Below are 26380 nucleotides of genomic sequence, written 5' to 3'. Positions count from 1 at the left end.
CGTGGTGGGGGCGCTGAAGATAGCACAATACAAAGGATCAGACCGCTGACATAGGTTACATACGGTACCAGGTAACGTTTCCCTTCCTTCTCATCCTCCCCCTATAGTCCTGTTTGACGGTGGGGTGAATGGAGGTCGGGGGTTTTCATATTCAGATAAATCTGTTCTGTCTGTGGGCTGTAGATTTCAGACGAAAACTAATTCACCCTAGCCACTAACCCAAGCTGAACATTCACGGGATGGTAATGAGATTTACCTTTAAGAATCATAAAAATGCCTAGTGTAGCCTCCATATTCAGGCCTGTGTTGTTTATAAGAGGCTGCTTGTGCTGTAGCTACGTAAACCAGACTCTTAACATAGTGGTTTAATGTCCACACTCTCATACTTTGTATTTCATGGTACATGAACGTGGGGATTCGTTGTCACCTTGTAGTGAGAAAGAAGGTTGTAAGAAAGAGACCTAGATCCCAAAAAAGCATGTTGTCCCAAATTCCCAAGAATACAGCACGGCTTCTCCTCTGTCTGTGTCTACATCATGTGATGTCTTCTTAATGGATCAGTAAGGTAGTTTGTCTATAACAGGATAGTAAGTCTAGTAGCTGACTGGGGATTAAAGTCATGGCATGTTCTGCATTTTAGTCCAAACACAATATATTGGAGAATAAAGATGCTTTTACACCTATTGAGCTGAAGAGGGGGGGGGGGGGGGGGAACTGTGTATGCAGTGGCAACTGTGTAAAATTGCCATGTTTTCAGATGATTAGATACTAAAAATAGTTGGTTCTAGACAGCAAAAGAAATCCTACAACTGCACAAGAGATCTTTGAGATGAAATTCTTTAATGCTCTATAATTCCATTTTAATCACTGACTTTTAAAGAGTGTGATTTAGGGAATGCAGATGCTGTGACAGAAAGCGAAGGTTTGGTGTTGAAAGCAAAAGAGGTCAGACTTGCTCCAGCCAATCAACAGATCCACATGTAGAGGTAAAAGCAAAGTTGTTCTCCACACAACAAAGTTCCCTCACACCTGTTTCCCCCAGAAATCCAACAACACACGACACACTGGTGTCGGTGTAACTCGCAACCCATAACCAGGTGTCTACGTTGGTCCCCTGCAGCATTGTGTGGCTTCGCAGCATTACTCCAGTAGCTTTACACCTTGAGGGAGAACAGCTGCTGAAGTTTTGCTCAAGAGTGGATTGGTGGATTTCTACTCTCTTCTTCAATCCCTTCCACAATAAAACAACAAACCAGGCTGCAGGGATGCAGTAGGATGACTTTACATTTCTCACCGATCCATCAAGGAGACCACATAACCCCACAATTTCAGAGGTGTTTTTGGTTTGTTTTGTTTGTTTGCCACACCTTTAATCTTGTAAGGCTTTCCTTGGGTTCAGTCGACAATCTGGGTGACATGAGGATAGATTCAGTTTAAGTCAGGGGTTTAATCAGGCCCGAAGTAAATGGGTCGGTTTGCATTAGAGGGAGCACGTTGCTTCCTTCAGCACACTATGTGGTTGGCTGTGAGCAACCTACTCTGAAACATTTAGAGGTTGATTCTCACAGCCTTTCCTACCATCCATCAGGAACAACGAGATGCGGCCTTTTGTAATTGTTTGAGAAAACCGAGTTAAACAAATCAAACTAAAAGAAAACAACATGTCAGTTTTTATTATTCTCATGTCGTCAAAACTTTATCTAAGGTTGGAAATGCAGTAAAAGATTTCTAAGACTTTATAAACGTAGATGTTTTTACAAGATTTCGAAATGCAAATTAAGAAAAAAAGAACTAAATATGTGATAGTCAAAATAATTGTATTATACATGTTATGCAATTACTGCATATAAAAAATATTAATAATATTCAAAGAGAGAAAGCTTGTCTTGTATGTCATCATCGGTCTGGACAGTCATGTTTTTCTTCCTCATCATCCTCGACTGTATACAGTATGTAACAACAAACTAACATGGGATCATGACACACTTGTGCTGGTGCCGGGAGCACAGCTTCCTCAAACCCACCCTCGGGTCTGACAAAAGCCTATTAAGAAATGGGAGGGGCAGAGAGAGCGAGAGGCAGTGAGACTAATGGACTAAGATAATCTAATCAGAGTCCAGTGCAAAGAACTGTCCTTTTCTGCAAAGTTTCTCAGAACTACCTCTCATAACTGTCTCTGAAGACATAATACTGTTGACAGACTGCGACAACAATAGCAACGCTTTAGCAGAGAGACGTCAGGATGAAGTAGAGATGTTGTAGAGAAGGTGATGAGAGAAGAACTAAGAGGATAACAAGCCTGACACCCAGCAAAGAACAACATGACATTCACTCAACTTCTGTGGATGTTTGATTACAGAGCAAAAGGCAAAATAAAAATGAAGCCTCTCTTCAGAATATTACCTTCAACAAAGGCTCTAACAAGTGATATTTTGGCGTGTTGAATGTTTGCAGGAATGTGTGCAGGATGAGCAGCACATTTGTTACATTAGCTGAAGTACTGGAGGCACGAGGGGGACCTCTGCTGGAGGAGGAAGTCTGGTCCCTGCTGCTGGGCACTGCAGAGTCTTTAGTGGATGTCTCCTATAAGGGTAAAGCACTTTAGACATCCTGTCTTATTGTAGGCTCACATACATCATGTCTTAATGTTATGAGCATGCCATTATGTTATTGCAATGTAAACATCACATAATATGTGAATATGTCTCGCAGTGTTTCTGGTTCACTCAGTGTGACTTTACTGTAGAACTGTATCGGTACCATCATCATATCTTATGGCCTTCCTACTTTTTTTTCAGGTCACAACAATATGTGTAATATCATAAGCCCCACCTCCTTGCTGCTGTCAGCCACTGGTACCTTGGCATTTAAGAACTGTGGCCTATCAGATGAGGTATCCACCTTCACTGCTCCAGAAATGCTGCAGGGCCGTGCCAGCTCAACCAAACCTGCCATGGAGAGGGTCAGTGCATCAGTGCATACACCCTCATTTCTGTCCTAAGACCTCACAGACTATTTTTTTTTTTTCTTTTTAGCTGTAACTTTAAACTCTGCAGTGACTTAGATTATAAAGTTACTACTGTCATATCCTGATGTGTCTTTTTCCTCGGAGTATAAAATCTGAGGATGTCAGGAGTTGAAGGACTACTGAGATGTGAGCATGCCATCTAGTGGCTGGGCAGACGAACCTCTGCACTAAATTCTGCACTGTGGAGCCCCAGTTTATTAATATTGGGTAGATGCTTCAATAAAGTAACTGCTAGAAAATAATTACAATATTTGTCCATACAGGAAAGTTATCAAATATGTGTATCCTTGTCTCAAACACACCTTTAACTAATCTGCCTTGATAAATGCCTCATATTTGTAATGACAATATGTCCTATATATATGAAACCCATTGATAGAGAAAATTGTCTTTAAAAGTTGCAGGAAATGTCATCCAATGTATCATAAAAAATGTGCTCAAACAATACATAATTTAATTAAATCATGCTTAAATGATTGTTTCTGAACTACGAAGACAACCTGTGTAAACTACTTGAACAAAAAAAAAGATTAACAGACATATTTTTTATGCACTTTGTCCTCTTCTTCATAGTTTGACCTTTAGGTCTAGTATATTAATTCCCTCTCAGTTAGTTGAATGATCTTTAATTCGTAGTTCTCCAGTTCGACCACATCCAAAATCCCACAGTTTACCAAGAAATTACCACACACATAGAAGTTTATGTCATTTATATTTGCATGTAATGATAATGATAGCGACAGATAGGGTTTTATTTATGCTGCAAGGGTAGAATATAAATTATGTTATAAAACATGTATGTATCATTAAGCAGAAATACATGTAATACATGTAAATGTAAAAGTAAACCTGGTTTTATTTTACAATTAGCTGGTAATGTCTCATTACAGTAATATGTCTTGTGCTTAATCAGTTCATTTTGTTGCACAGATGCTGGTGTATTCACTGGGTATGACTCTCTACTGGTCAGTTGATTTTCATCTACCTCAAAATCAGGTGGGAGGCCCTGATACAAAGCTATAACATTTTAATCAGTATCATCACAGTCTCACACCTCAGTTATTAGCTATAATTATTTTCCACTTTCATTCATCGCAGCCAGTCCAGTTGAGTGACCATCTAAACGGGCTCCTCCTCAGCATGTGTGAGGACCTTGCCCACCGAAGGGTAAATCTCAACTCCATCCTGGAAGCCTGTGAATCGCAGCATAAAGCCTCCATCCTGCCGCCGCCCGCCAAAGTCATCAGACAACTGGTGGAGGAGGTTTTTCATGAATCAGTGAGTCTAGATATCCACCTACAGTATGTTCTTGGCCGCAAGCATGTCAGCTTCTCTGCGGGCCATTGTGTATATGTCAGAAATTAAAGGCATGCTGCATAATAATCTGCAAAATGACAAAAAAAGAAAAAAGAATGTAAATAGTAGTGTTTTTTTTCCTCCAGATGGACCATGGCTCACTGCCAGACAGTAACGTCCCTTTGAGTGGCAGGAGCCAGATGATCAGAGAGAGACTTCATGGTGAGTTCAGTCCAAATAAGTGATATCATGAAACTCAGAATTACTATGCTCTAAATAGGGACAGTACTTTCAGTATAATTTCTGCAGCCTCATTTCTGATTCGGGGATATCTGGCAACATGAAAATAAAACCTGAATTATGTGTATTGCGCGGGAGTACCCTATTTTGCTCTATTACTTCTATTCATTTTGGCATCATAGATAAATCTGATCTTTAAGAAACTGTCGTCTACATATTTGCAGAATAAATAGTTGCAGTCATTGTTCTTTTGAGTCAAGGTAGCGTACAGGTCAACAGGATTAAAATCTTAACCTAAAACAAGCCCGGGATTAGATTTCTGCGAGAGCCAATAATCAGCTACTGAGTGTGGATGCTCCAGACTAAACCTTGTGCCAGTCTCAGTTCTGTCCAAACATCTCAGTGTCTCCGGGGAGCACAGAGACGGACAGGAATCAAACATTGCTGTCATCTTTCATCTCTTACCTGGCTGACAGGAAAAAGAGGGCCATTTTCAGACTTCGGCGAAGGGATTGCCGAAGGGAGAAGATACTCAACGGACTCTGACTCAAAGTCAGGTATGCATGTGATGCAGAGGAAACCAAAACTGAAAACAAGTCACAGAATGATTGAAAGAAGGAATTCTTAAGTTCTTTCAAAATAATTTGTCCTGTGCTTGCATCCACTTAATAAAATCCTTAACTTTGGTGTGTGGATGTAATCCTTATTAAATGCAAAAATTTTATCAATTACTTTTCTTTTATGTGTGGGTTCCAGCAGTAAGATACTTATTTTGACAGTGCAAGTGCTCGCTTTATGTGTGCTTTCTAGGGAGTTTACCTCAGAGATCTTGGAGACAAAGACCAAGGAGCTCTCCCACACCACTGTACCAGTCTTCTTTAGACAGGTATGTACTATAAGCACACATCCATACACACTATCACGACCAATATTGTAGTTAGAAGAGGATTCTTCAGCTATTAGAGCTGTAGGTGTGTTCATCTCAGTATAAATAAATCCATCCATTTTTCATTTTCCCCTCCCTCATTGTCTGTACTGACTTTGAGGGGACATGAAACTGGGTTTGACTTCTCCAACTTGTCTGCACAACTATTACACAATCCTTCCTTCCCCACCCCCCTCTCTCCCCCCAGACTCCCTCGTGGGGTTCGTCACAGGGACAGCAACTGCAGTTGGCTTGGTAGGAGCCCCCACCACGACGTCTCTCCCAAAACATCAGGCAGATCCCACAGTCCCTCCATCACATTCAGCGAGTCCTCGCTCAGCCTGAGCCAGAGAAAAGCTAAGGTAAGGTTAGGGATTTTTTTAAATGTTTATTCAGGTGTAAGAATACAAGGGAAATGTTCCTGTAGAACATAAACTAAAAGTATATGTTGTGGATCTGTACTATGAACTAGCACCTTTTCCACGGTATCATAGGGATAGTGGCATACAGTATTTAGCTGAATGAGAATGACCGCAAACTATTTAGTACAGACAGCAGAGCATTTAGTGAAGCATAAAAGCCCATTGGATGTGTTGCTGCTGAAAGAGTTTATATTACAAATGTTTATTTCGTCAGGCTTTGGGTCCTGAGTTCATCAGAATGCCAGACGACCAACAAATTCTTCTTGAGCTTCCAGGATCTATTGTGGTAAATTTGTGATTTGTATCTGCTTCTGATTCATTTGAATGTAAACTACTGTTTTTTCACACTGTTTTAACTTGTCTTTTCTTGCATACTGAGTTATGTCTGTTTGCGTACTTGCATATATATATCTGTGTGTGTACATATATATATATATATATATATATGTGTGTGTGTATATATATATATGTGTGTGTGTGTGTGTGTATATATATATATATATATATATATATGTGTGTGTGTGTGTGTGTGTATATATATGTGTGTGTATGTGAGTGTTTGTAGGGTTTTTTTTTATGTCCATGTGTGTCAGTGTGTTTGTGTGTGTACACCACAGTCCAAAAAGGGCCGTTCCTGTTCGTCTCAGAGAGAAGTGACTGTGGTGCTGCCAAACGGACAGTACGTGGTGGTTCGCTGTGACATTAAGTCCAGAGCAAGGGATGTGTTTGACATGGTGGTGGCTCATGCAAACTTGGTGGAACACTTCTACTTTGGTCTGGCCTTCCTAGATGGTAAGACGACATATTATATGGAACCTAACCTATCTTGATTGCACTGATTGCACATCAAAAACAATCAAATTAAAAACGTATCTCACAATATCCATAACCCAACTTGTGATATTGTACCCTCACAAGTTGCATGAGTTTTGAACTTGTGATAATATTTCAGTTATTAACAATTTTTTTATTAAGACAAAAACTTTTAAAATAAAGTTGAATTTATTTCTATATGCTTGATTTTGGTGTTTCACTTCAGTAGTCTGAAGTAAAAGAGGGTTTTCTCTTTCATTCCGCAGATGATGAATATTTCTTTTTGGACCATGAAATAAAAATCTCCAAAGTTGCACCCGACAGTTGGAAAAAAGGGCAGATATCCTCCTTTTTGGTGTTTCTTCGAGTCAAATTTTTTGTTGATGATATCTCCTTCATTTTGTAAGTATACTACTTACTAAACATTATTTTACTTACATGTCGTAAATTAATTTTTAGAAATGCATAGCTCAAAAAACTGTGCCGCTGTTTCCTTAATGTTTTTTCCTGCATCCTAGGCACAGACTGACTCGTCACCAGTACTACTTACAGCTGCGTAAGGATATCTTGGAGGACAGGCTTTACTGTAATGAGGAGACAGGCTTGTTCCTAGCTGCTCTTGCGCTGCAGGCTGAGTTTGGGGATTACATGCCAGAGGTACCAACAAAACAAAAACATCTTTAAATAACATCATCATCTTTCAGAGTTTGTCACAGGAGATTATTTGGTTCTTTTGTGTGTCATTTTAGTTATATGGTAAGAATTATTACCAGCCAGAGCATTACGTGTCCAAGAGGATGCTAGAGAAGCTGGCCCTGCCCAGTGTCAAGGAAGAGTTGCCAAGACTGCATGCAAGTCATGCCCAGATGCTGCCTGAAGAGGCTGAAACAGAGTACCTAAAGGTAGGCACACTACTAATGCAGCCCCTCACACACAAGTCAAAGATTCCATTATCCAGTATCTCACATTGTCCTATTTTTTCACCTCACAATATGTTAAATTAATAGGGCACCTGTTATTACTACTACTATTTTCTTTTAATTTGATGATACTTCTACTGTTGCACTCATGCTTCCTGTAAGTCGAAAGTTTTTGCTAAAGTAAATGGCCACCATTTAAAGCTGAACACATGTGTCCTCACACAAAAACACACACACAATTTAAAAAATATGTGCCCCTCAGATTGCCCAGCAGTTACCTGAGTATGGGGTTATGTTCCACCGTGTGGGGAGAGAGAAAAGGCCGGTGGTGGGAGAGTTGGTGTTGGGAGTCTGTGTCAAAGGAATCATCGTGTACGAGATGAAGAACCACCTCCGGACTGTCACCAGGCGCTTCCTCTGGAGGGAAACCGACTCCATATCCACTGGGGTAAAAATAACTGGCATCTCGGTCAGATTTTGCTATATAAGATATTACGTTGTACAGTTCATTTTGTTATGAGGCTAAAAGTAAAATGTGCGATGACTCGTGTCTGTCTTTCAGCGGCGTAAACTAATTATAGAGTGTGGCGGGCCCAGTGGGAAAAAGCACAGTTTTGTAACAGAAAGCTCAAAAATAGCACAGTACCTCCTGAACCTCTGCTCAGCACAGCACAAGTTCCATAGCGAGATGACATCACGACAACTTAACCACACAATGCTACCAGGTGGGAACAGTGATTGTGTGGATGGTATTGCTTTGGACTTTGATAATGATACATATTAAAAGGAATGAGCTCACGACGGCTACAGCCAAGAATGACAAAGAATTAACAACACCTGATTCTCTTCTGTTTCTCCAGATGAAAACATGGATAAATACATGTCTGTCTACCGGGGTCGTAACTTGAACCTGAAGCAGATGTCCTGCTCAGAGGGCATGCTGAACCATGTGGGTCTGACACCTGGTCAGCCAGATTCCCTCTCCAAGTCCTGCGACGACCTGACTGCCAAGCTGGAGGCTCGACTCCGCCAGCAGAGAGAGATGAGGAGGGAGATGAGCAGAGAGCTGAACAAGGAGCTCCCTGAAACAGGAGAACTCGGGGACACGAAAGATCGACAGTGCTGGAGGTAGCCCTCGATGATGATAACATTCAAATTCTTATCACAGAAAAATAGTAGAGATTTGGCTAAATGCAACTGTGCATGTGTCGTAGTACTCCAGAGCCAATTCCCAGAATGATGTCCAGTGTCTCACTACAGAAGCAGGACTCTGATGCCTCTTCCTCCGCACGAGGTGAATACATCAACTATTTAAACTCAGCTCCTTTTTGCAAACACATGCGGAGGAGTGACATATAGAAGGAAAAAAACAATATTAAGTGTCTAAGTGAAGTGTTGGATCACCACAATCCTGAACAGCTTTAATGACATAGAAGTGATTTTCATACTCATCAAACCATTTAGGGGCCCATCATGCCCTGTATGGAAGCATCAGCATTTGTTTTGTTAATTGAGACTTATTCTTTACTTCCCGGCTCATCTGTATGTTCAAATTAGGGTGGCATGGTGGCTCATTGTTACCTCACAACAAGAATAGTCCATGTTTTGACTGTGATCCAGACAGCAGGGGCCTTTCTGTGTGGAGTTTGCATGTTTTCCCCTTGTGTTTGGGTCTTTCTTTCACTGTCCAAGGACATACAGATTAGGTGATTTGGAAATTCTAAATTACCCATAATCTGAATGTGCTTTTGACCCTGAACACAATAGAAAATAAATAAATAAATTTACAGTGGCCTATTTACCATATATATAAAACATGTGCTTTGCAGTCGATACACCAACCAGGACCCCACCAGAGAGAGAGATAGTCTGTGTGACCCTGAAGAAAGATCCCAAACTGGGCTTTGGTGAGTTTATTAAAGCAGACTTAGCTGTGAACTTGATGTAAAATTAATGAGCAGAGCGCCATTTATCTGAGTCTTTAACAGGACACTGTTGTCCTCCTCTCTGGTCCTGTTTCAGGCTTTGTGATAGTGGGAGAGGACAATACAGGTAAACTTGACCTTGGGATCTTCATTGCTTCCATTGTGCCTGATGGGCCTGCGGACAGAGATGGACGAATCAAACCCGGTAAGGAGCTGCACCAACAAATACTAACTGGAAATACAGACGCTGGCTTATAGCTTAACATACCAAGTGACATTGCTAAAGATAGAAACAAAACTGCACATGACAGTGTATAACAAGGATTTTGCAATTATTTGTTGATTTTTCCAGGTGGACGTCTCATCTCCCTAAACAAGACTAGTCTGGAAGGAGTGACATTCAGTGATGCTGCAGCCATCTTACAGAGCAGCCCTGAAGAGGTGGAGCTCATTGTGTCCCAGCCTAAACGTAAGATCTGCTCAATATTTTCATCTCTGCTTGGACAGTCATGAAAACACTCATAAATCACTGTCAAACCATCAATATGTATAATAGTGTCACTTAATACAATCTATATGTGTACTGATGTCCTTCATCTCACCTGGTTGTTTTCCTATCAGAGACTCTGAAGGAGAGTAAGAGTACCTTGAGTCAAATTACTCTGGGTTTGGCTTTGGAGAAGGGCTTTGGGTCACAGACCACCCTGAGTGGCACAGAGTACCGTCCTGCCATGGAGGAACTGGAGGAGGCCATCACTCTGTCCAACATGGCAACCCCAAAGCAGAGCAGGAGGCTTCACATTCCTGTTGTGAGAATACATGATGCCCAGGTTAGAAACCAGCGCTAAGCCAACAACGGTTAGAGATAGTGACTTTGTTTCTATCGACACAAAATTGTCAACATGAGGCCAAAGCTGATAAAAGAGTTCAATCAGTGTTAATTGTTAAATGGATTACATGCTCTGATTAATGTTATTAAACTCTTGTTGGTGTCGGTTCACCCGCATCAGAGTTGTCCTGAAAACACCTGCAGTCTTCTCCTCATTTATTCCTTTCTGAATCTAAATCTTTGTTTTTTGCTGTTTACCTCCTCCTTGCTCTTTTTCAGGATGTATGTTCCAGGTCCCCCTCTATCTTAAGTTTGAAAACTGGCGAGCGGTTTATAGTGGAGCTAAAGAAAAGCAGTGCTGGTCTTGGCATCAGTGTTGCTGTGAGTGAATCGTTTGCCTTTTATTATAATGCTTTCTAGACAGAAAGTCCTGTGCCTCTTGCCATGTTGACATATTAAAACCCAAGTGAATTGTGCCAAGAACGTAGTGGCGTTGCTGCCTTGTGTTACATCATCTCAGCCAAACTGATTTACAGGTCTAAATCGGAAAGGCAAATAGGTAACAACGTACAACGCAAAGTACCTTGGATCCCTACACAGTGAGTCAGTGTGAGTTGTTAGGGTTATTTGAGGTCTGTGACATTGTCTAATCCCTTCTCTGTAATCTTTTCTTGCTAAAAGGGAGGAATAAATACTAACGTGCGGTACGGAGGCGTCTACATCAAGAGTCTGGTGCCAGGAGGTGCTGCAGAGCAGGACGGGCGCATTCAGATCGGTAATCTTTTTGTTTGTCACTTCAATATGTGATCAGGTGCCAACAGCACGGAAGTTTCTGTAAAGGTTTGATTTCCTGATCAAGTAGGAGAGATAGTAGCAAAAGCCATTGTCATGGATTTGCAGTTAATCATCTGTGTAGTTTTTCTGTCACAGTGTTGTTTTATCTTAAATGACAGTTCTCCCATTCTCTTTGTATCATCATCAAAGGATATGATGAAAACACTGTGAAACACTGTATCTGCCTCATTCTTCACAGATATCGCCCCCTTTTTTTTTTTTTAATTGGCGGAGATTGTACAAAAGGGCCCAAAGACTTTTCGACTTCCTTGAACAGAACATTAAATAACTGAATGTGGATTGAAGAATGGTGGCCCATGGCCTCTAAGATGAAAGTTCTAAAACCTGTAAAGCAGTAGCCAAGCCATTCTTGAGGCTTTTTTATTAGAATACTGGCATGTTATTTTGTCAGTTATTTGTATATGAGTGTGCCACTGGTATATGTCTGTGTCTGCTTGGTTCATGCCTCAGTGAGCAGGAACAACTCTTAGATTTACTGACATGCCCATCAACCACACACACACACACACACACACACACACACACGGACACGGCACACACACACACACACACACACACACAAACCGTTTATATATTGGTGTTGCTAATGATGATGAGATTTGTGTTTTTGCATATGACAGGTGACAGACTGCTGGAGGTTGACGGGTCCAACCTGAGGGCCGTGACTCACCAGCAAGCTGTCGAGTGCCTGAAGAGGACTGGGGAGGTATACGCACACACAGGGCCACAAACACGTGCAAACATGCACATGATTTAAAACACAATTATATACAAAACATTCTACATCTTTTGCTAATATGACTTCATTACTTTAAGTACAATGTGACTGTCATCTCCAGAAAAAAAAACAGCTTTAAATAACATGTGTTGATGCTCAGCATCAAAGCAGTGAGTATTCTGACATTTTTGCCACAGTCTAGGGATCAAGTCCTATTTCCCGTCTTCAGTAAATGTAAATTTTTTTCAACCGAGATTTTAATCCTTCCCTAAAAATACTGAAATAGTTTTACTCACTTAGCTGTTGTATGTAATAATGTGTGTGTGTGCATTTGTTCCCCGTAGGTGGTGAACCTTCTGTTGGAAAGGGAGCCCACTGTAATCTTGGAGCCCAGACCTGACTCGCCCTGCCCCCCCTTGGTCCACAGTCCGTCACACACACAGCCCCCCAGGACTGAGGTCTCCATGGAAACGACCTTGAGTGGTCGAGCCAAGGACTACAGCTTTGTGACTGATGGTGAGAGGGGAGAGGAAGGGGCAAATGCGCTCACAAAAAAAAAAAAAAAAAAATTGATAGACAGTGTCAGGAAAACACACGCACACACACACACACACACACACACACACACACACACACACACACACACACACACACACACACACACACACACACACACATACACTCACACATACAGCCCAGAGGTGACTGTGAGTCATCTGACAGCTACATTGTGGTTGCTGTCAGAGTCATCCAGGGTTGACGCTGTCTCTGTCCCCTGAGACAGCATGTGCTGAAACCTTGAAGCTGCCTGTTCACTGCCTGAGCTTAGTTACAGGGGTAGATCCTTGTCTCTACAAAGCCAGCAATTCTATACTGGAAATAGTTCAAGAAATGTGAGGCAGATGCAAAAAAATGTGTCTGAGATATTTCTGCAAAAATGGACACTTCTCATAAGAAGATATGTGTGTTGGATTAAATGAATGATAAGCAGTTTGTGGTCACAAATCAGAACTCACGTTACAGATTAATGATTACACAACACACATTAATGCCCCGAGATTCCCCTCCATCTCTCCCCTTTCCTAGAAAACACACATGAAGTGGTGCTGAAGAAGAGTTTGTCCGGCCTTGGCTTCAGCTTTTACATCTCACAGCTACGCTCGGGGCCAGACCGAGGCAGCGTGGTCCGCATCAAACGTCTGTTCCCGGGTCAGCCAGCGCTAGAAAGTGGCCTGCTGCAAGAGGGAGATATCATTCTGTCTGTCAACAAAGAGCCCATCAAGGACCTCTCTTACCAGGTAGGGTTTGAGATATTTAAAATGATTATTAATTTACATATTTATACCGGTGAATTAACAAGCAGTGAATTTCCACATTCATAAATAGTTTGATCTTTTTTTCCAACATTGAAACAGGGAAAATATAGCGGGTGGAAAATGTGGTCAAAAAAACAACAAAAAAACAATGGGCTGGTGAGAAGGGTTCAAACTTTGAGCACTAATGGAGTCACAGGAGGTGATGTCGCCTGTGGATAAATAATTGTGAATGGGCTGGGAAGTGTTTGAGCAGCCCTGCTGTTGGCCCTGCTGTTTCTTAAGGTCTTGGCCATGCCATTGGCTAACTAATCCTTTAATCTCATAGTGCTGAAAATAGCAAGCTGGTTGTGTCATAGTGTTTGATGTGTCCTTTAATCTTTTGTGTACTGCCAAGGAGTTACAGTGGCATTCACACAGGAGCATTCAAGCATACAAAATTTAATAGATTTGCACATTTTGAGTCCGCCTCAAGCAGTGCTCAAGCCCTCTGTACCCAAACTTTGCCGACCCAAAATACACGATATTTTTGGTGTTATTTCAGAGGGTGTTGCTCCTGCTTCGTGGAGCTCCGTCTGAAGTTCATCTGCTGATCTGCCGACCAGCTCCTGTCCTACTTTATGATGTAGATGACAACACACTGGTGAGCTCACATGCACACAAGTGCACAGACCTACTGTATATGCACATACAGGAAAAAACACCTAAGTTAGACCCAGTAATCCAGACAGACCCTCTTACCTCCTGTATGACTCTGTAGAGTCCTGCACCCGTCCGTGAAGTTCGATCCCGGTCTCTCGACATCCAACTAGGAGACGACTACAGCCAGCTCCTTAAGTTTCAATATGACATCAACATATCTGCCCAAAAGCAATCCCCCACCCCAGAAGAAGACCTGAGCAACACAGCAGAGAATAACCCAGAACCTCCTGCAGCTCCAGCACTCCTGGAGAGCCAGGAGAGTCTGGGCAGGGAAGTGCAGGCAAAACAGACTCCTCCATCTACTCCTCGCTCACCGCCCTCACCCACGTCACCCACATCACCTCCGTCACCAGTCTCACCAGTGTCACCTGCCTCGCCGGTGTCCCCTGCCTCACCTGCCTCGCCTGCCTCACCTGCCTCTGGCACTCCACCAGCTCTGCCAGAGTCACGATTAACAGCTAGGAATCCAAAGGAACAACAGGAAGTAGAAGCAAAGGAGAAGAGGAAGGACAGGGAAGAGGAGGTTGAAACGACATCGAGTTCAACTGTGATGCTTATGGATGTCTGTCCCAAGACTGTTTCAAACTCTGTATATGCCAGGTAAAGTATCAGATGTAGACACACGTGAAAACTATGACATATTATTACATTACAAAATTCAAACGTTTTCATCAGTTTTTCCACAAAATATTGCAACCATTACTGCAACAATGGATTTGACTTGGTAACAGCAAACCAGTACCAAAATGTGTATGGAAATCTCCGAGGAATACTCAGCAGGTTTATCTAAGTCTCCTATGTCCAGTCATGTTTAGGAATCCGCAGTATGCCATCAAAGTTGGTTAAGACATTTTAGGTGTTTAGCTGTAATCAAATGATAAATTTGTAAATCTACAAAAAAGGAATTATGAATTGATGATGATTAATAAAATTAGAATTTACTTTAAATGGTGTATTTAAAAAACTTAAGGGAAAAAAGGAATGATTGAATTTGAGGTAATAATTATATTTCCTTTTTTTGTCTTCAAATGATGAATTATTAATTGAATTTTCAGGAATTGCAAAATTGATGCTTTTAAATTTAACATTTTGTTATTTTATTTACAAAACATTTGTAATTCTACCTCACAATTTATTTGTCTCCTGATATAAAATTTATAGTTTACATTTCATTATGTTTTTAATTTAAAGACTTGTAAACAGTGTGCCACTTAAAAATTTGATCAAGTCCACGCTCTGATTGGCCAGCTGGTATGTGTTGGTGGGTGTGGTGTGTCGGGTCGGTTAGAGCTCCAGCTGTCATTAGGACATCATATAATATTTTAGGATAGAAATTTAGAAATCGTTATTTGAAATACACTATATATAGTATGTACTATTTGTTTGTCTGCAGTGGAGTCAGAGAGGCGGCAGATGGAAGTGTGACCTACTGCCTCATGGGAAATGGACTGACTATCATGGCAGATGAAGAGTACCTGACCATCAGCTCCACCCTGGAGCCTCCTCACAGCTTTCCCTCCAGTCTGGCCGCTCACACCCCAACAGCCAACCTCAGAGCGCTCGGCTCTCAAACCTCCAACAGCTCCTCTAGTTTCAGCTCTCAGAATCCAAACCTCGGCCCTCACATTCCCACCACCACCTTCTCACCGCTCAGCCTCTCGTCTGACACCCCGACCACTTGCTCCCTGGCTCACCCATCTCAGCCACTCACAACACAGCCACCGAAAGCCAAGCACCACCCGATCCAGCAGGGGCTTCTTCCAGGTCACTACAAAGCCTTGTCCAAGAACAGCCGACCTGTGGTGCCTCCGTCCCAGCCTCCTGCTCCACCACTGAACCCCATTACAGCCCAGATCATCTCTTCTGTGCCTCCTTGTGTCAGTCCACCTGCCCCGACGCTGCCACCCACAGTCCTGCCCTCTCCTGCCGTGAGCCACACACAGCTGAGGGAAGAGCCTGAGAACAAAGAAAGAGAATTCAAGGATGTTGATGATGATGATGATGACGAGGATGACGATGAGGAGGAAGAGAGTCGAAGAAAGGCAAGTTTGTGTGACCTTTCCTATTCTTCCCCACTTTGTCAATTTTGTAAGAAAGATATGTTTTTACTAATGTTAGTTTGTTTACAGGTTGTATCAGGAAACTGTGATTAGATTTAGCTTCTGGTCTCACTTGAAACTAACAATAATACAGACAGAAATAGACAGATGTCAAATCAAAGGGGCATGTTTTGCAGGGCCAAAAAAATTAAAGCAGCTACCCGGACAATTTCAGTTTAAATTTACATGTAATTTACATTAACATTTAATGTACATTTATTTTTAATTTGGATGTCCCCATATATCTGGTGAGTGTTATTGGTTTTCCTATAATTTTCTGTAGATCAATGACATGTTTTTTTGTCATTATATCAAAGATTTTTGACCATTCTATACTTTATTACAGATACATCATACAGAAAATTAAACAGTTCTTCCAAAATAGCAGTCTTTCTCTGCAAATACACACCAAATGTTATAGATGGGTGACCACTGACAAGATATGAGGCAAATGTACTGGTTGCAAAAACTATGGTTTTTGTTCACAGGGGTCACTGAAATTAACAAAATAAACTCCTTGTGGTGGTTTTAGTTTAAATGTTAAGTGATAAAATTAATGGATGTAATAGTAATTTGAAGAATTTTTATAGCAGTTAAATAGATAAATTGTCATTGTTTCTTGCCTGTCAGGGATTGGTTAAAGAGTTTGAACTGACAGTGGTTCTGACCAAGTCGAGGAGTGGAAGCTTTGGGTTCACCATCACTCGAAGCAAGCTGGACAACTGCTACTACATACAGGAAATACTGGACAACCCAGCCAAGGCGGATGGACGACTGAGGGCAGGAGACAGGCTCGTCACTGTACGTATTAAAACATCCACAGGCACACATTTGTACATTTCTGCGCATTTAAATACATTATTTTGTTGTGAGCTGTATATGTGTGCTTGAGTAGTTGACCATGAGCAATTCCTTTTCTGGCATATGTCTCCAGGTAAATGGCCACGATGTTACCAGTGTGGCAGATGATGTTGCCATGACGATTCTCAGGTCATCTCCGAGGAGACTGAGTATGACCCTGGGGAGGGCAGTTACCAACCTGGTGGCCCCCCCACCCTGCGACAGCCTGCCGGATATTGTTCTGTACAAGACACCTTCAGGACAGCTCGGTGGGACACTGCCCATGTTTTCCTTACATTTTGAAGACACAGTCCATCAAACTGTTTCTGTCATTCACTTGTACTGAATTGTATCTATGGTGTGCACTCCCCAGGTATAAAGCTGACTGGAGGCATTGGCAGCAAATGGCAGGGCATCTACTGTCTGGAGGTGGTGCCAGGCTCCCCAGCCAGCGAGGAGGGGAGTGTCCAACCCAATGACAAGATCATCTACATCTGTGGCAGGTGCACCCTGGGTATGACCCTAGAGGACGCAGTCAAAGCCTGTGAGATCGCCCCTCGTAAAGTTAAACTTAAAATCATCAGGTATATGCCCTCAACGGTTAGAGAGATGGAAACTGAAATAGGTGTTTCTTTGAATAACTCTACTGTTTGTTATTTGTCACAGAGAAGACCAGCCAGTGACCCCCAAGGCTAAGTGGAACGGTAAGGGCTTCTGAGGGATTTATGGATGGTTTCACCTGCTTAAGTTAAGCCAAGGACACACAAACACAGGATAGTATGCTTGTTATATGCACGGATGGATCGCCTAGAGACCAGATATGTTTGTGCTCAACTAAACAATGATAATTGATGTTCAATCATTACTAGAAAGTGTTCTGTGAAGACAGGTAAATTACTTGTCCGTACATTTTTTAGATGTAGGTCCCGTAACGGAAAATAACTGTTTCCTTGTAGTAGTGCACCTCTAAACAAGTTTTTCTTTTGTAGGTCTGTTTGACTGGAAAAAGGACAGGAGGTCCTTTGCTCGTTTTGAAGAGCCCGTCTCTCCAGAGAGAGACTCTCCTACCGAAGAGGGTGAGTTTTTACTTTCTCACCCTCGTCTATTCCTCTGTCTATCATCTCTGAATTCTCTCCATCAGCATGTTCTATCAGCACTATAACTAGTTCCTTTTTAGCCTTTTACTTGTTACCTTATTGTCTGTGTGAAGCCGGAGCTCAGTGCTGAAAGATAGGTGTGTGTGTGTGTGTGTGTGTGTGTGTGTGTGTGTGTGTGTGTGTTTGATCTGAATGCTGACAGACAGATCCTGGGCTCTCGCAGCAGGATTAATAATTAGCAAGCCTCTGGCCCTCCACTGGTGTATTGGACTGCCAGGCCAAAGGCGTCATACACACACACACACAGACAGTGCCATACAGTCAGTGGTCTATAGGGCAGGTAGCTCAGTTGCCTGGTGACAGTGTCTGTAGCAGTAAGGGACAGTGGAGAGGGTCACTTTGAAAAGACCAACCTTGTTCACCTGTCATAGAAGAGACGCACCCGTCAACACTTCTCTTTCAAAATGGCCGAAGAGGTGGGAGGTTGGTGTGTGTTGTTTTTTTTCTGTGTGTCTGTTTCGGAAACTTCATTTGCTGAACATGGCTGTATGGATGGAGACTGGTGCCGAGGAGAGTTTCCATTGTTAGCTTAGGAACGAACTGCAGGCGTTTCGCCTTATTTAGCTTTGACATCACTTTCACTAGCTTGATCAATATTTGTTGAAAACATAACACTGGAGTTGTTTTGTCTGCACTAGCCACTGATTCACTGATAACTCTTCTTGTTTTTTCAGCTGAAGCCGTGTGTAGGACTGCTGGTGAATTCAGATGTGTCTCTCTCACCCAAGAACATGATGTAAGTTTCTGAACATGTTACTTATCTTTGTCCAAAAGCTCATTCTTTCTGGTTTACCCCCTGATTTTTGTTGCCTCTTGCCAGCTGTTTATTCTTTTTCTTTAACTGCACATCTTCTGAAGTATCTGTTGTAACACACACTAACACTGTAACTGTAACATGACTCTACTGTGTGTCAATCTGCGAGTGCATTCTCTCCTGGGGGGACACTGTCTGCATGTGTGTGTGTGTCTGTCAGGCTTTCTTTACAGCTGATTTGTTTTTTGACAACATAATGGTATTTTTCTGAAGAACATCAGGCTCTGTAAATACACTGGAATAAAACTGACAGAAACTGATAGTCACGGTCACAAATTCTTGTTTTCTTTCTCCTTTTCTCCTCTGGTTCCTTGTCCCTTCAGAGTTGCATCATGCAAGTGGAGTTCACAAAACCAGAGGGAGGAGGCCTTGGCTTTGCTTTGGTTGGAGGAACCAATGGTAGCATGCTCAGAGTGAAGGAAATTTGCTCTGGTGGAGTAGCTGAGCAGGACGGTCGGCTGAGAGTGGGAGACATTTTATTAGAGGTAACAACCCATCACACCTCTTGATTGTTTTATTACCCCATGTTGTGGGAAAAAATCCTGATCCTCACTGTGTATTTTCCAGGTGAACAGTGTGATTGTTTCCGGCCTGAGCCACAGTAAGGTGGTGGATATCCTGCGTAAAGCTGAGGGCACTGTACAGCTCACCGTCTGCAGAGACGTCCTGCCCCTGACCTACTCTGAGTCACCCACACCGCCCAACATGTCCGCTCAGACTGAAGCTATTTTAGCTGAGCAGCCGACTCCTGATACCTGTTCCTCACCTGACATCGTGCTGAATAGGCCGACTGAGTACCCCCCTGGTACGATCATCTTTCTTTCCTATTATCATGAATTTGTAGAAAGTGGATACTCAATACAGAGCTGTAGACTATGCACTGAAAACATTCTGTCTCAGCTTTGTGAAACACACTATAATATAAATACAAATGCTGTGTTATCTTAATGGACAGCATTTAGAGGCCTGATTAAAAAAAACGTAATAACTTAACATATACCGAGTGCTACAATTTCTGTTTCAGAGGCAACTTCAGAGGCAAATGAAACAGGTCTTGTCCTAACTTCACCACCACCTCCACCACACCGACTAACTGTCGTAACAGATGAGACTGCAATTATACAGGTAACCTCCACAGAAACAAGCAAACACACACAAGTACATGAATAATGTTGTAATTATGACTTACTTTTTTGTTTCCCTCATACCCATCCTTACCTCTTTACTAACACCTACTACTAACATCTTGCTCCTCCTGTCTGTTGCCTCCTCTGACTGCTTGTCTGAGGAACAGGAGAGCTGTAACAGCACCCCTTCTCATCCAGCTTGCTGCCCATCCCTCAGTGTCACTGACATGTTGCATGGAGCCTCTGACAGGTAGTAAATTCACAAACTACTCTCCTCTTGTATTCTAATTATTTCCTCTCCTCTAACCCCCTTCTCCGTGCCCTTGTCCTCCTGCTTTTCTTCTGGTGTGCTGGAGTTCCACTCTTAACCACAGCGAGGCAGCAGAGAGCAATAAATGAAACAAGAACCAGGGATAAACGCTGTTGCATATGGACTGTGAACCCCAATGAGACAAAAAAATAGCGTGACAGTTAGGAAGTGTAATAGCAACATTCGCTGTAGCCTTAAAACAAAAAGTATGGCAGAAGTAAAAAGTTATTTTAGCCTCTTGTCTATACTGTATTTTAGGTGGAAAAGTCGCAGGGAAAGGAAGCTCAGCCTTGCATGATTTCATCCCATCTTACCGAAGAATAAAAATGGTCTGGTCTCACCCCTGCCCCCTGACTCCCCCAGGAAACAAACTGTGACCAAACTTTTGGACCTGTCCTGCAAAGACATCCGGAAAACTCAGTCAGATGGCTGGAGCAGTGAAGAAGAAGATAATGATGAATTTGACACCACCAATGAGGACATGACCTCACCCCAAACAGGTGTCTGTTCTTCTACTCTTGTGCTGACGAGTAAGAGTGAAATTTTCGTCTATGCTGAGCCATACTTGCAACCCTTATCCTCCTCGTTTCCTCTTTTGTTTCCTCAGGCCCACCCATCGTATCAGAGGAGGAACTGGCCAGTTTAGCTCTCATTAGCCCCGCTAAGGCCAGCCAGTATTCAGGCTCCAGGGTCAAAGCTCTCATCCAGATTCTGCAGCATCAACTGGACCAGCAGGAACTGGTCAAAGAGTTCATGGTGTGTATGTGTTATGGACAAAATAATTGATGTATACATTTACCAATTGGTGTAATTCATAGTTGTAAAATCGCCTAAACAAAGGGTATAATTACACATTGATCAATAAATATGCTATTTAACAGTTTTCCACATTGATCCTGATATAAGACCAATACAGAGGTGGTTATTATAACTAGTGCACTTTCACAATGTTGAAAGAAATGCAGCAGAAAAAGACATGCAGACACACACACACACACACACACACACACACACACACACACACACACACACACACACACACACACACATAGATGCTCAGTCATTATTAAGACATGGCAGCTGCACCATTTTAAGTGATTACACTTTATAATAATATTATTTATTTCAGGCTCTGGAGCATCTGAAGCCCTCTGACAACTGTCTGGTGGGAAAAGCCCCTGAGAACAGAGATAAGAACCGTTACAGAGACATCCTACCCTGTAAGTCTGAAAGAAGACTTCTGTTAACTTTTACTTTCTCCTTTTGTTTAAACCCCTGTGCTTCATTCTGTGTTCCCGTATTGGAGTTTTTTTATTGGTGGGTTAAAGCTTGTAAAAGCTGGACACCTACAAACTTGACATTTATAGGAGAGTCTGTTTGTTAGCAATTTTCTTAGCTGGTCAGTTCAAGTGGTCTGTAAGGCTTTTACTAAAGGGAGTGGAGATATTTGCTAACAACACTTAAGTCATTTCAGCTCAACAAACCATTTCCCATATGAGTAGGAATATTTCACTTATGCTGCACTTAAAATGCACTTGAATAATGAATTTCAGGGGGTAGATACAGAGAGATGGGATGAGAGGAAAAACTCCACAAAAGATGTGTGTGTGTGTTCAATGATAGGGTGTAAAACTTTGATTGTGGTGAGCACTGAGAATGTGAAAAAATTCACATTCCTCTCAAACATTTAGTACTAGGGATGTTTTTAATGTAAAATAAGCTGGAAAACACACACATGTGCACACAAACAGAGGCATTTCACTCTCCAGCCCCCAGAGTATGTTGGGGGGAGAGGAGGTGATGAGAAGGATAGTGACCCCCAGTGGAATACAACTGCACCTCACCATATGCCTCGCAGCCTGTTACTACTGCTGTTTGTGCAAGTGGCCCAGAAAAAAAGGCATGTACTGATCCGATCCATTGCTTGTAGCCTTTAACCATTTTATTTAGAAGGCCAGATTTCCAGTCTGTGGCTTTTTTGACCTCACAAGCAGGAGGTGGGGGAGTAACCCAAAAAAACATTCCTAACTGCCTTCAGTCTATCACCCCCCACATCACCCCCACCCCCAACAAACGTCTTCACAGCACTTGTTTGTTGAGCCCAACTCCAGCCCTCAGAGCTGTTTACTTGGCTTTATTTACTGTACTCTAAGATTATGTGCTTTAGGCAAAACAACAAGGTAGCAGTGTTTGTTGTTTATGATCAAGAAATCAATGGATTTATCAAACATCGAGAAAACGTAAGGATTGTCAGTCGTTCTGTTTGTGGGAGAATGCTGCTGGAGGCACAATTTGTTTATTTAAATTATGAATTCATGCAGTGATGCACTCTCACACTCAAATAGACACACACACACACACACACACACACACAGGCAAGGAGTTTAGGGTGTTTTACCCCTCTTTCTTTTTCCCCACATAGATGACAAAACACGAGTTGCCATTGGAGCGAACCAGGACTACATCAACGCCAGCTACATCCGCATGCAAGTTGGCGATGGAGAGTTCTTCTACATCTCCTGCCAGGGCCCTCTGCCTTCCACAGTGCCGTCCTTTTGGCAGATGATCTGGGAAAACAGATCTGACATTATTGCCATGATGACCCAGGAAGTGGAACGGGGAAGGATCAAATGTCACAAGTACTGGCCAGAGAAGCTGGGCGTGCCTCTGGACACCGGCAGGTACAAGCTACACCTGGAGAACCAACAGCACTTGGAGTACTTTCACATTAAGGTCATCCGCATGGTGGAGACAGAGGTAAGAGAGGAATACCTGCCTGTCTGTTTAATGACTTTACTCTAAACGTCAAATGTAAGGATTTTTATGCAAAAATTCGACACATTGTTATTCCAGAGCGGTGAGACACATTTTGTCCGTCACCTGAAGTTCACACACTGGCCTGACCACGGTGTGCCGCATTGCTCCGAGCAGCTGGTTCGCTTCATCCGCTACCTGAGGGCTGTGCACTACAAGGGGCCAGTCACCGTTCACTGCAGCGCCGGCATCGGACGCACAGGAGTTCTCATCTGCACTGATGTTATCCTCAGTCTAACTGAGAACGATTTACCTGTGAGTAGAAGCCAGCTTGTTAGGTTTGCTAGCCGTTCTACCATTCCATATTTGTATTTTTATCCATGCAAGTGTGGTGATTTTAGGGATGTCAAGGTCGGTTGGCCTGTCCACCCTTTATGTCCAGACTGAAATATCTCAGCCATTATCAGATGGAATGCTATTTTTTAATTTTTTTTTTAAACACATATTTATGGTCCCCAAAGGATAAATCCTGCTGCCTTTTTCACCACCAGCAGGTTGGCATTTTTGATTTTGAGTGAAATGTCACAAGAACTATGGAATGGATTTTCATTAAATTTGCAAACAAAAAATTCTTCTCAAGAGGAAATGTAATACCTTCAGTGATCTCCTGACTTTTTGTCCAGTGCCATCATCAGGTCACATCTGTAATTTGTCCAATACTTTGGTTGATGACCAAATACCTAAAAAACCAATGACACTTTGTCACTTTATGTTTAGTGCTTATCATGTTAACACGCTAAACTAAAATGGTGAACATGATACCTGCTAAACATCAGCATTGTCATTGTTAGCATGTTGATTTCAGTATTTAGCTCAAAGAGCAACTGTGCAGCCTCACAGAGCTGCTAAAATGACTGTAGACTCTTAATCTTGAGAGTCTAGTCAATTTATTGTTGATATTATTAGAAATGATCCATAGCCATAGACTAGTTCACATACATGTTGTAGTTGTGCCCAACAATCTTCTGTCTCTGTCTTCAGATTAATGTGAGCGACATTGTAAAAGAGATGAGGCTTCAGCGGCACGGGATGATTCAAACCAAGGTCAGTGCCAAAGTTCAAAGTTCACGCTTTAAAAAAAGACAGTTCCCAAAAGCTTGACGTGGCCTTTGTCTCTCTCATTTCAGGAACAATACCTCTTCTGCTACAAAGTCTGGTTGGAGGTTTTACAGGGCATTTTACAGCTTCACGGCAACCAGTGGCAACCGGAAAGTCCACGAGACCACAAAGTAGTTTGAATGTTTCCACTTTCACTTCACCCGCCTGTAAAGCACAGGCTGTATATGTATAACCACGTGCAGTCAATCACAGCATAGACTGGTGATACCTTTTCTCTGGCTGTAGTTAGTTTAGTATGATGTGAAACGTTATGAAACCCGTACTTCTCTGTTTTGATACTTTGTGTTGAGGCCTCTTGGTTAGTTACAATGTTTTCAACTTGAATTTTTTTTGTTCTTAAATGTGCGCCTGGTGCTGTGAATATGTCAATTTAATTTAGATCACTGAGGTTGTTTTGCCTTTTCAGGCTTAATGATTTGCCTTCTGTCTCTAGCAAATTTTTTAATTTTTGTGTCACTAATTTAATGTATCCCAATTATTTTTTCTCCATGCCCTTTAATTTGCATATTGCATTTATTTTTAACGGTCATATTGCGCAGAATTCAAAATCTGGGATTATCCAAATCTTTTATCTGGCAATTATGTCACTAATGTTATCAAAGTGTAAGATCATCATACCAAAGTTAGTCTCTGTTTGAAACCTTGATTAGTAGCATTTGATTAAGCATTGTGTAATCATTTTATCAAGTGCATTTCTACCCTGGAGAAAAGGGCATTAGCAAAAGAACATTATTCATTTTTTCAGTTCATTAGCTAAGGAAATGAAAAGAATCAAGTGCCTTGGAATGACTCATACCGCTTGCTCCATATTGACCTCAAGCCACTTGTCACAAGTGGTCGGGGACCGAAAGCAGGATTTGAGAGCACCCGATGGTGGTTTGATTGAATTTGCAGCTTTCAGTCTGTTTGTGGTTTGAGGTGGATGTCTGGTTGATCCGAACCAGAAGAGGACTACATCTCACCTTTTTGTTAGTTAAATTGTAACTCTTAAACAATGTGGTTTGCACACCGCCTGTCAATCCTTTTTTTTGTTTGTGGGCCCATTTTATACAAAACAGGATCACAGTGAAAGTCTTACTAAAGATAATTACAACTTGCACATCCTAATACAGATAAGGAATGATTCAACGTAGCAAATTTTTGAATGAATTCTTCACTCTTTTCTAATATTTGGATGAGGCATTAACACTAAGTATTCTCTTTTGTTTTGTTTTTTTTTAGTAAAATGTGCAAAACTGATCTAAATATCATTTGAATAATTAGTTGCTGGGCTTTTATGTGTAATTTGTTATGTGACAACATCCTTTATCTGTATTCCATAGCTATTTTAATACAAACTCAGCCAAAAATGCAAAAAATATTACAAGGTTTACAAACTTTCCATTTTGCCACTTTAGATGTATATGATGTACAAAGCAACAAAGCTGCATCTCCAAGTCACAGATAAAAGATGATTTATCGCTGCTGGTTTGAACCTCAGCCTTTGGATGTAACTGCTTGTAAGCTTTGTTCTTTCAGCTGCAATCACACACACACACACACACACACACACACACCAGCTCTATTATTGCATGTAGACTCTTTAAATACAGACGTCTGAGCCTGCAGTTTGACTGCTGAGTGACTTGAACATGATCAGAACGTGGAATGTAATAAAGCAATACTCTCCCCGAGGATGGGAGATCACAATGTTGGCCTCTTACCCAATAACATCTTCCAAACTGGAGCATGTTGGTAAGATATATTCAGTACTGTACCTTTGCCATGTGGGTGGTTATGCGTTAGAGCCATTAGCCTCTGTCCTGTGTATGCAACATCTTTTCACTCAGTGCTGGTCGGTTGGTTTCTAGCGATAGGTAACCTTCTGTTACGTGCAAGTTCATGTTCTCTTTGAGATGCTGTTGCTATGTTTTCTCCCTGGGATCTTGGAAAATGGTTATTCTTGAAAGAATGAACAAAAGCACATTTCGCATACATCTGTGAAAATGCACCTTCTACAGTCAAGCAAGTGCGTATGCAATAGCATTGTGAAATGTAATAACCCTTAATTGCTCAACTGCTTATTTATGCTAAATTAATATCTTGTCACTGTACCAGCCACTATGTAACCAATA

General features: G+C 41.9%; 1 protein-coding gene across 1 annotated transcript; it reads left to right on the top strand.

Annotated features, from left to right (window-relative positions):
• The first annotated feature begins 42 nt into the window (after nt 1-42).
• Nucleotides 43-26380, top strand: ptpn20 (protein tyrosine phosphatase non-receptor type 20). The gene is made up of 47 exons (XM_040139731.1): nt 43-71; nt 2455-2591; nt 2799-2962; nt 3959-4024; nt 4127-4306; nt 4471-4546; nt 5041-5121; nt 5375-5450; nt 5698-5851; nt 6126-6197; nt 6529-6703; nt 6991-7126; nt 7243-7381; nt 7474-7626; nt 7907-8092; nt 8207-8369; nt 8505-8772; nt 8859-8938; nt 9474-9551; nt 9667-9774; nt 9922-10038; nt 10191-10399; nt 10678-10779; nt 11080-11173; nt 11874-11959; nt 12316-12487; nt 13058-13269; nt 13829-13927; nt 14045-14586; nt 15380-15914; nt 16716-16886; nt 17020-17194; nt 17299-17509; nt 17592-17629; nt 17915-18001; nt 18757-18818; nt 19220-19381; nt 19464-19701; nt 19921-20021; nt 20191-20273; nt 20697-20833; nt 20941-21089; nt 21463-21553; nt 22756-23090; nt 23187-23402; nt 24129-24191; nt 24275-26380. The coding sequence occupies exons 2-47, from the start codon at nt 2468-2470 to the stop codon at nt 24383-24385; spliced, it is 7077 nt and encodes a 2358-aa protein (XP_039995665.1). The 5' UTR covers nt 43-71; nt 2455-2467; the 3' UTR covers nt 24386-26380.

This window comes from Xiphias gladius, chromosome 11 (genome assembly GCF_016859285.1).
Source record: "Xiphias gladius isolate SHS-SW01 ecotype Sanya breed wild chromosome 11, ASM1685928v1, whole genome shotgun sequence".
Classification (NCBI taxonomy): domain Eukaryota; kingdom Metazoa; phylum Chordata; class Actinopteri; order Istiophoriformes; family Xiphiidae; genus Xiphias; species Xiphias gladius.
Note: the sequence above shows the minus strand (reverse complement) of the source record. Positions and strands in the feature narration are given on the sequence as shown.

Excerpts from the sequence above, each read along its gene's own strand:
- ptpn20 (XM_040139731.1), top strand. The coding sequence starts at position 2,468 with ATGAGCAGCACATTTGTTACATTAGCTGAAGTACTGGAGGCACGAGGG. Across the intron at positions 2,592-2,798 it reads AGTGGATGTCTCCTATAAGG|GTCACAACAATATGTGTAAT; the intron begins GTAAAGCACTTT and ends CTTTTTTTTCAG. Across the intron at positions 17,630-17,914 it reads CCCCAAGGCTAAGTGGAACG|GTCTGTTTGACTGGAAAAAG; the intron begins GTAAGGGCTTCT and ends TTTCTTTTGTAG.